The sequence below is a fragment of the Corvus hawaiiensis genome, chromosome 15 (genome assembly GCF_020740725.1).
Source record: "Corvus hawaiiensis isolate bCorHaw1 chromosome 15, bCorHaw1.pri.cur, whole genome shotgun sequence".
In the NCBI taxonomy this organism is placed as follows: Eukaryota; Metazoa; Chordata; class Aves; order Passeriformes; family Corvidae; genus Corvus; species Corvus hawaiiensis.
The window spans coordinates 11,401,765-11,412,379 of NC_063227.1; the positions used below are offsets into that span (position 1 = coordinate 11,401,765).

The 10,615-nt window shown below is 47.1% G+C and overlaps 1 protein-coding gene across 2 annotated transcripts; it reads right to left on the reverse strand.

The window, feature by feature from the left end:
• Positions 1–1,005: 1,005 nt before the first annotated feature.
• Positions 1,006–7,876, reverse strand: IRF1 (interferon regulatory factor 1). Of its 2 annotated transcripts, none has more exons than XM_048319480.1 (10): positions 7,687–7,876; positions 6,431–6,522; positions 5,423–5,522; positions 5,084–5,260; positions 4,726–4,775; positions 4,464–4,599; positions 4,172–4,297; positions 3,514–3,557; positions 2,546–2,681; positions 1,006–2,085 (listed from the first exon to the last, which is right to left on the reverse strand). In XM_048319480.1, exons 1-10 carry the CDS (start codon positions 7,859–7,861, stop codon positions 1,985–1,987), a joined length of 1,137 nt encoding a protein of 378 aa, XP_048175437.1. In that variant the 5' UTR covers positions 7,862–7,876; the 3' UTR covers positions 1,006–1,984. The 2 variants fall into 2 exon arrangements, with proteins under 2 accessions (XP_048175437.1, XP_048175438.1); XM_048319481.1 differs by lacking the exon at positions 7,687–7,876 and adding an exon at positions 6,666–7,230.
• Between the last annotated feature and the right edge of the window lie 2,739 nt (positions 7,877–10,615).

Sequence of the window (10,615 nt, forward strand, 5' to 3'; positions counted from 1 at the left end):
CTGCAGGGCCAGGATGAGGTCATCAGAAGCTGCTCTCTGCTCCTGTCACCCGGTAGGTGCTTCCTGAGCTTGCCTGCCTCAGGCTGTGCCAGGGAGGGGTGGTTAATGACTAACAGGACAAAGGGACCCTGCCCAGCCTCCCCCTCCCCAGGCTGCCCCTCCACCTTGCTGTGCTGGATTTGAGACCCACAACCTGGTACTCAATTTTCCCTCTTCCCTCAGTAAGCCCCACATCTGTCCCTGCCCTGCAGGTCAGACTGCAGTAGAGCCTGTGCCAAACGCAGTAGGAAATGTCTTCTTTGTTCCAGCCCTTTGGGCTGGGTCTTCCTCTCCTGCAGCCCAATATTCTCCTCAGCTCTGGCCCAGAAAATGAAGTTATTCTCCAAAGGCCAGAACAGCACAGGGGTTTTCCAGGCAGTGTCAATGGCTGTGGCTCTCACACATTGCCTCAGCTTCACTTGTATCCCACTACATGTGGGATCCCACTACAATAACATTAGACCTTTACAGCATGAAGTATAGCAAATGCATCAAATATTCAGGGGAAAACCAGCTTGCTTTCCCCTTGCCGTTTGAATTGTGCCTGTGCTTTCTTTTTAGGCAAACCTGAGGTATTTAACTGGGGCTTCACTGCTGATTTAATCCCAGAAGCCAATGGTATTGCTGATAGGAACATCCATAGCAGGGACTTGCTGCACAGGATTTTTTTAGTGTTGCCTGTAACCTTGCTCTGAGTCAGGTCTGACTTGCAGATGATGACAAATACAAACCAACTACCCCACAATACACAGCACCAGTGCTCCCCTTCCCTGACATGTAGGATTGCACCCATCAGCTGCACTTGGAAGAGGCTGGGGGGTAGAAAATGAGAGCAAACTAAATTCCTTGTGCTTTCATGAGTCATGAAAAAACCCCTCCGTCTCTGTTAACAGTGCATCTGTTTGGGTATTTTCAAGGATGCTGGAATTCATCCTCAGAGCTTTTCTATGAGAAAAAGTAAACATGTCATATATAAAACATTTTATTAAAACAAATATACAACACTTTATATACAAAAATAAAATGTACAAGAAAATAGTCTGTTACAGCTTAGTGATTTGATTCCTATCTATTACACACACACACACATTAGAACCTCTTCCATCCAGCACTTGCCTGCACATGCTGGTCCAGAGGATCTGTGGGATGTTAAAACTTGTGTGCAGTACTGGAGAGATCCCCACAGAGTGCCAGAAGGGATCTGCAAAAGGCATGGTAAAAATAAAGAGCTCTGCCCCATCAGTGCAAAATAGTTTCATGCAGCAGCTCTTGAACTCATGAGGAAAGGGATAGGGCATGCCTGTGGCAGAGAGCATCCTATGAGTGCACCTGGGGAATGGACTTGGTGGAAGCAAAGCCTAAACTGAATTTTCACATTTTAATGGTCTATTTACAGAGTTTGAAAGGTCTGAAAGATGAACTATATGATGGAGTAAATCAAAGAAGAGATGGCCCATTAGTGCAATTTTTCTGCTTAAGTGTAATGACAGTCATTAAGCTCAATGTCACCAGTGTTGCACAGGTAAGCAGCAACCAAAACTAACAGGTCAGAGATTTATCTGCAGTGTCTCCTCTAAGCACTCTGGGTAAAGTGCTCATCACACCACACATGGGGAGGATGGTAACCTGCTCCCCAGGCCTGTGGTACCCCACTAGGTCAGACTCCACGGCACAGTGACACATTCCAGCAAAAGCTTCACCTCCAGAGCAATAAGGTGGCAGCTGCAGCTGAGCATCTTCGGTGCCAGAGTCCTGCTAATGAGATGGGGTTCCTTTTTTACATTGATAATGGTGTTTTCATGCTAACCTTTCCAGGCCTACAACTGAAACGGAATAGAAAAGTTACTTTCTTCCTTCAGTCAGTAACAAAGAATTTCTTCCATTCTCTCCACGCCCATTGAAGTTTCTATCCAAGAGCAGTTTGTGGTTGGAGGAAGTCAAGGGTTTACAACCCACAGGGAATGACTTGCATGGTTGGCCTCACTGTATCCAGCCAGGAGAAGTCTAGGCTGCTTTTCTGGTCAAAGAACCTCAAATCCACCTCTCCTAGATAAAAGGAACCAAGAATGGGCACTGAATTAATGCAGCAAGAGCAAAATAGTGTGTATATATATATTAAAAATAAATATCAAAAATTGAAAGATTTCTCAGATGAGAGTAAATACCTTAGACTATTATTTTCCTAAAATACATCAAACACTTTCTATTAAACTGTTTCATTTAAGCTATTGCTAGAAGAAATTCTTTAGTTGTATTCCAAGGAGTTCCTGAAAGCTGACCTAACTTACACATGTATAACCCTGAAATCCATAGGATTTTCTTACTGGAGGTGTTTTTGACTTTTCCTTTTTATCAACTAATTCCTTACAGCCTTCCAACAGGCTGCTTGGAAATCTCATAACACAACGATGGTGGATTCCTCAATTTCCTTTGCTGCCTTCTAATTAGTGTCTTATCTGCATCATCCTGTGGCCTTGATTGTCAGGGATAGCCCAGAAGCCTGTACCTGAAGTCGTGTTGATGTCCCCGTCCTGCTCCTTGTAGCCGTAGGTGCTGCAAAGGGTCTGGGTGCCTGACTCATTGGTGAGAAAGCCTTTTCCCCCAATGCTGGTGTTGTGCCAGTCTTGGGCTGGTCCAAGCAGCTGGAAGAGAAGAAGGAGATGGTAAAAACTGCTCCTTCTTGCTGGGGGTGCAATGTTTGATTACTTGCCCTTAATTAGAAGACAGGTAAGCAACAAGATTAAGTTCTATTTTCTCATGCTAAGTTAAATAAAACATGTTTTATTCACAGTTTAAAAAAAAAAGTTCATGCAAAACAGCAAGGGCTGGAGCACCTTTTTCTATCTTATCAGTGGGATGAGTGTGACATGTCTGGAAATGCAGATTAAGAGCTAAACACGTAAGAGGTGGAGGGAAGGGCAAAACAGAAAAATCTGGAGGATCTCTGCAGACCCTAATACAACAACCTGAGATCAAGGAAATGGCCTCATTTGTGCCAGGGGAAGTTTATATTGGATATTAGGGAAGAAATTTTTGTGGAAAGGATTGTCAAGCATTGGAACAGATTGTCTAGGGAAGCAGTGGATTCATCATCCCTGGAAGTGTTCAAAAAACATGAGGATATGGCACTTAAGGACATGGTGGTTACGCTGGGCTGATGGTTGGACTTGATGTCTTAGAGATCTTTTCCAACCTTAATGATTCTGCAACTCTGATTCTATGAACCTCTACTCCTAGCAGTACTCAGTAACTTCCTCTGACTTTCACATGAAAGGTAAATATTTCCATGGGTGTGTCCTCTCCAGTTCATGTTTGCAAAGCAGCTTTCTTTTTATATTTAATTTTTCAGGCTTCCTTATTAAGTAAGTATATGTTCAGCTCGCATGAGACTGGATCAGATACCTGCTTCCCCTCCTCTCTTGGTACAAACATCAACTTAGGACAATTTTGTTCTGACAGAAGGGCTGGTTTTACCTTAAAAATATCTGGATTTATTTCCTCTTCATCTTCATCTGTGACTGTTTTGGAAGCACATAAAAAAAGAGAAAAAAATATAGATGTCAACTTTTAGCCCTCATACTTCTGCTTCTTCACCACAGAACGTGCTCCATATTCTCTTGTCACAAAACACCAGTACTTTTTACTCATGCCCACCCCAGACTCCTTATAGCCCTTCATCTCTGATGCTTTTCAACAACTGCACGTTGAGATGCAGAGCTCCAGCTAGCTCTGATGCCTCCCTAGGACTCAACAGAGCAGAGCCCACTTGCTGTGGAAGCTTATAGGAATAAGATGATTTGCACCCCAAGTGAAGAACCACTCTGATATATCCATGTTAATTATTTATTTCCCCAGTGAGAAGCATGGCTACCTCCACCGTCTTTGTTGGAGCAGGTGGCATTTCAGAGCCATTCACCCATGGGCAGGTGGCATGTGCCAGCTCTTCCATTCTGCACCCTGGCCAGTTTGGTAACTCCAAATTCCCAAATCTATCAGATGGAGGTTGGTTTTTCTACAAAACAGCTCTTGTTTTTCCTGTTGGCCCAGGCACTCCTTCATACTGCCTCCAGCAGACTGCCTCCGTGCCTCCAGCAGACCAGTGAAAGACGGGTAGGAAAAAAGAAATACCCACCTTCGGAGGATGAAGCCAGAGGAGACACCTGGAGCTGGTAGAGGTCGTTGGTGCTGTCAGCCATGGTGACTTCCATTGCTGGCCTCCAGTCGGTCAGGGAGCCGCTCACCTCGCAGGAGGACATGTCTGTAGGATGCACCAGGAGTTGGCACTCACAGGAGAGAGACAATCACCTCTGTGGTCCCTGCCAGTCTGATGCTGCAGCTGCCCCAACCCCAAGATTCATCTTTGACCACGTGTTTAGCCCAAACAGCACTTTCTGTTCCGCTCAGACCTAAACCCAGCATCTCACCTAAGGTGATGGCTGTGCTCTCCACCTCCACTTCCCGCTCTGCATAGTCGTGAATGGTGTAGCCACTGTGGTCATCTTGCAAAGGAGTGTTGGTTAAGCTTTCTGCTGACTCTTCCAGCCTTGTCTCTTCATAACACTGCAAAAACAAGGGTAAAGCATGAAAGACTTGTCTAAGAACACGGAAGTTCCCATATGAAAAAAAAGTTAAGCAAGAAAACCACCAAAACCTCTAGCTTCTTCAGCTGCCTCTAAAGACACATACCTTTCTCTTGCTCCTGTTTCTTACTTCTCTTGAAGACTTTGACTTCCTTTCTGTGAAATAAGACAAATGTGAGAAAGGGCTGCACGTTTTAGGCAAGTGTGAGCTCTTGCAGCCTTGAAACCTGCTCAGCTACTGCCAGCAGCAGCCAGTCCCCATACCTCCTGATGCTGCCTTTAGGCATGTTTAAGTAATTTGGGATAAAATTAACTGTTTGTACAGGCTATTCCCAGCAATAACCAGTGAGCAATCCCAGTAGCACCAGTGCTACCAACAGGTCTGTTACCCCCTGCTTACATGGAGCAAGACATTTAAGTGCTGTTTAAGCAGTGTAACTCCAGCTGGCTTGCCAAGGGTTTACCTTTCTTCTGATGCTTTGTCAAGGGTGGCAGCATCCTGTAAACCCTGACAGCACTGGAGCCCCTGTTGATGCTTTTATCCTTCACTTCTTCAATGTCAGGCAGGGAATTCATGGCACAGCGGAAATTTGCCTTCCAGGTTTTTGGATCAGGATCTTTCTCACCTTCTTTATACCTTCCTATAAATAAGAGATGGGTCATGTATTTAAGACTTTACAGTCTATTTTCTGACATATACACTAGTAGTTAGTCTAACTACCAGTGTATGTCAAGGGTAAGTCATGCAAAAAAATGCTTTAAGATAGTCATATGACTGATGGGAATGTAAAGCTAGCACACACCTGTATGAATGGCCCAGCTCCGGAAAAGGCAGGCATCCTTCTCCATGTCCCAGCCGTGCTTAGCTGCATGTTTCCATGGAATTTGAAATATCCTCTTATCCTGAAATTAAACCAATAGAGATTTGAATGAAAAAAGAAGCATCACATGCCAGTTTGGAATGATGGATTTAATCAGAGTTCTCAGTTGCAGCTCAGAAATATTATAACCCTCCTGCTCTATATTTTAATTAAATAGCTATTGTTCCATCTATTTTGTTCATGGCATTTAAGGCTTTTTATGGTTTCTGAAACTGGGGAAAAAAAACCCAAAAGTGATACAGTATGGTAGAATTAAGTAATATTATCAACTTTATCCCAGAATAATTTCAATACATTGCATCTAACCTATTAGTATGTCATAAATTACAGCATATTTTCTAGATACACTTCGTCAGAGAATCCCTTTTTTAAGTTTCCCATGAGATCCTGCAGCAATGCTACAAAAGAATGTAGCTTAAATATCTTCTTGGGATGGATATGGAAACTTCAGAGACCTGGTTCAATAAGCTCAGTGATCTCAACCTGTGCTACACACTGGTAACAGGGATATGCCATACAGACCAAAAATTACATTTCTTTCAGGCCAGATCTTAAAACTGGAAGTAACTGGAGTGTAACAGCAGCTGCTTATCTGGGACAGGAGCTGACTTGGCTCAGTGAACAGCAGGAGTTAAAAGAGAGCTTGAAGGTTTCTTGGTTCTGCAACATGCTCAGAATGTTTTCATTGTAATTTATCGTTCCTCTCCTGCGAATTTTCTGAGGGAAAAATGGAACTACTCCACTGTGTACCAACCAGAGCTACCTTTTCTGCGAACAAAACCTGTTGCTTTTTAAACATAATGCTGGCAAGTTTTCTCCATGTTTTTTCTTCATGATCTTGACTTGTGTTTAGTGTCCTTTAAGAATAAGGACTGCTAATGATACACAAGTAATACTACTAATGATGATAATAGTACAGAGCAGCCTCACCTTGTTAATCCATATCAGTCCTGGTATTTGATTGGAATCAATCTGCATTTCCAACCATGGCCTCATGCGCATTCTTGAGGCTGGCATGTTGGCTGTGAAAGAAGGAACAAACTCTCATCACTGTTTTAACCACTCTGCAGTGTCGCCCCTCCCATACCTTCTGTGCTCAGCATCACCACCAATGCTACGAAGAACTACTTTTCCAGAGTCTTAACTCTCGTTCAGTGCCTCTCACCTGCTCCTGGAAGGAAGCACTTCCTGCTCCGCCTGGCTCAGCTCCAATTTGGAGCTCAGGTTTGGAATTCGGCAAAGAGGCCGACGGCAGCAGTGGGTATTCAGCCCATGCTGCGTGGGCAGCTCTGCGTGGGACCGGTCAGGCCGGTGGGAGCCCGGCTCCGATCCCCGTTCTGGGAGGGAGCCTCCCGCCCACACCGCGACTGGGTGCGGGTGTCCCCCCGCTCTACAGCCACGGAGAGGCACCGACTGCACAATCCTCTTCTTAAAAGTTTATTATTAATTAAGTTGCGCAAGGTGAGGGGCAACGGCCCTGCTGCAGGTGGGTATCCCCAACTCCACCACGACCCGTCCCGAGCAGCGGCCGCAGGGACCAGCCCTACTGGCGCTTCCACTGCACAAATAATTTCCTGTTTGCAGTGTTTTTCCAAGACGCACAGCCCAAGATTGCCCAAAGAACACGTTTCTAACTTTCACCAGCAACCCGCTCGGCGGGGGCGGGACGAGGTCCCGGAGAGTGCCCATCCCGGGCCAGGGTCTGCCAAGGGCTGCCCCGAGCAGCGGGGCTCGGGCCGCCCGCTCCGCCCCAGGCTAATCAGCGGAGCAGAGCCGTGCCCGGCCCCGCGGGTGCGCAGGGACAGCCCGCCCCAGCCCGTCCCCTCCCAGGGCTTATGCACTGCGCCGTGGCCGCTGCCCGCAGGAGGGATGCGCGGTGTCCACCCCGACGGCCGCCGGAGAGATGCGCCCGCTCCGCCTCCAGAACTCCTCCGCACGACAGAGGCCGGCGCTGCCGCCTCTTTACGACCAGAGTTGAGCCGCGCCGTGCCCCCGGCACCGCTCCCAAGGACCCTGCGGGGCGCCTTCTCCTGGAACCTCCATGCTGCGCAAAGTGAGGGGCTAACGGTGGCAGGGCAGGGCAGGGCAGGGCAGGGCAGGGCAGGATAGGATAGGATAGGATAGGATAGGATAGGATAGGATAGGATAGGATAGGATAGGATAGGATAGGATGCACCGTGACCCACCTCGCTGTGCCGTGCCGTGCAGTGCCGAGCTGTCCCCCGTCCGGTGCACGCCCGGCTCTGGCTGCCGCCGGCCGCGCCCGCGGGTATAACGCGGCGGCTCCGGGATTCCCCGCGCCCGGGCCCGGCCGCCGCCCGGCCAATCCGCGCCGCGGCGAGGGGCGGACGTGCTCGCCATTGGCGGCCGCCGCAGCATCACTTCGGGGAAATCACGCTGTTGTAGCACCAGCGGCTCGGGGAGGGGCGCGGCTCCCCCGCCGCCAGCCCCGGCCCCGCCCCGCCGCCCGCTCGCGCTTCCCCCGCGGGATCCAGCGCCGTTCCATGGACACGGAGGGATCCAGCCCCTGTCCCACCGAGGGATCCAGTCTCTGTCCCATGGAGGGATCTAGTCCCTGTCCCACAGAGACATCCAGTCCCTGTCCCATGGAGGGACCCAGTCCCCGTCCCCCCAAGGGATCCATGCCCCGTCCCACGGAAGGATCTAGCCCCCATCCCACGGAGGGATCTAGCCCCCGTCCCGCAGAGATATCCTGTTCCCGTCCCACAGTGGGATCCAGCCCCCGTCCCACGGAGGGATCTAGCCTCCTTGTCAGGGAGAGACGGTGGAGTCGCCAAAGCAATTCCTGTGCACATCATGGTGCACCTAAACCAGGGACCAGCGTGTGACAGGTACCTGCCTGGCCTCAGCAGACCAGTGGCAGGACAAGGGGGAATGGCTTCACGCTGACAGAGGATAGGTTCAGATCAGATATTAAAAAGAAATTCTTCCCTGTGAGGGTGGTGAGGCCCTGCAACAGATTGCCAGAGAGGATGCCCTGTCCCTGGACAATGTTCAAGGATAGGTTGGATGGGGCTTGGAGCAACCTGGTCTGGTGGAAGGTGTCCTTATCGCAAGGTGTTGGCTCCTTTAAGGTCTCTTCCAAACCAAAAAGTCCTGGGATTCTGTGATTCTATGATAAAGGGTGACCAATGGTATTGTCTCCTCTTATCCCTCTTGGATGAAGCCTGAGGAAGGGAAATGGCAGCATGGCAGAAGGCTACTGAAACAGTCAGGATTTCTCCTCAGTCCACTGGAACTGTACGACAGGGAGATTAGATTTTCACCCAGTGTCTTCAAGGTGCATTCCGTTCAGCAGAATATTAGAGCATTTTTAATTACTTCCACGATTTCAAGGAAGGTTTGTAGTCATATGCAACAAGAAGTTGTATTGGGAGAGAGGTACAAAGATGCATGGGCAGTTGAGACAGGAGTGTGACACGAGCACACTGCCTGCCTGCTCTGGCAAGTTGTCTTCTTTTAATATAGATGAAAGAAAAGCCCCAAGCTGGTTTTAAGTGCAGAGAAACACCCTGTAGAGTCCCATGCTTTCTCTTAACTAATGTTTTTTTGTCTGCTTGATGCACGTAACTTGTGGTAGGATCCTCCAGTTGGGTCTTTGGGCTGAGGGAGGCACCATTGACCACTGACATTTCACCATAGGTAAAGATACAACATATTAGGTACATTAAACAAATAATCAAAGATGGAGAGATACTAGATATTACTAGACAAATACAGGGTAACATAAAAGTAGCCTGAAAAAGAGAAGACAGAAGATATTTGATGTTTCAGTGTAAATGTCATCTACAAAAATAGTCACACCAACTCTTATACAACATAAATATTGACAAAAAAAGATTATGCTGATTGCTTTTGAGCTCCAACCTCCCATGGTTTGCTTTCACCACTCACCCAGCTTTACGAAAAATGAATTCTGACCTTGCTGGTCTCATGGGCTAAGGTCTGAACACAGCAAATGTATCAAACACCTTAAATGACTGAATTTTGAACAGCAACTTTTTTTTGATACATGACTTCAGTACTGTTGAGACCCTTACTGGCTTTTTAGTCTGTATCTTGTCAGGAATTGACACCAGACACCAAATAAATAGACCTAGAATAGAAATGCATGAAGGAAGGTTAACAGCCCCACCCCTGAATCTCCTCTTCTTTCCTTGGGTTTAAACCCAGACAGATCCTACTTAATGGAACTTAACTGAACTTTCTATTTGTGTCCTGTCCCATATCTGCATGGCATGTTTCCATGGAGCAGGACCTGCCCAGCCTGGGATGCCTTATGTTTGTTTGCTTTTTTGCTATCTCTCCGCTGAAACAAGGAAATAACAACTTGTGTCTCCACAATGTTATTGAGTGTCAGACTCCCTTACACCACACTTACAAAGACTTCTCCTTATTAAACTGACTCCTTCCTCTCATTTATCCCACTACACTAACCACCCTTTCATCAGCTTACCTAATGTAGCAAGAATATGCACTTAAATTTGTCACATATAAAAGTATAAAGAAGGAATAAACTCAGATAGTCAATAAATGGTTGGCCATAAAGCCCTTCTGCTCCACCCAGTTAATCACCCAAGAAGAATTTCCATAATGTCAACATCTCTATTCTCTGCAGAATCATAGCCCTGCTCCAGCTTTATTTCACAGGGGTCTTACCTTGGGCACCTTTTCCATGAATTGCCAATTCCCTTGTTTTACCGGTAAGCTGAGACTCAGAGAAGCAGATCACTGGCATATTTTATCACATTTACTTGATCCAGGGAGATCCCAAGTCTAGGATTGTTGAATGCAGAAGTAATATTTAATTGTATCTTTATTTAAAACCAAATTCAATCCCAAACTAATCCTCCAGCAAGCTGTGTTTGTTATCCTATAACATGTACCTCTCCCTCTCAGCCAGTGCCCCAAGATAAGGAGCTCCTAGGAAGACTGTAATTTAAGTGACACAAAAATGTGACCTTGATGACATCAGCCACGGAGCTCCTGGCATGGCCTCCAAGGAGGGAGGGTTATGGATCAGATATAGAGGCTCAAACATAGGTCTTTTTTCTCTGGCGTCATTGCTCTTCTTATTCAAGCAGCTCAGGATGG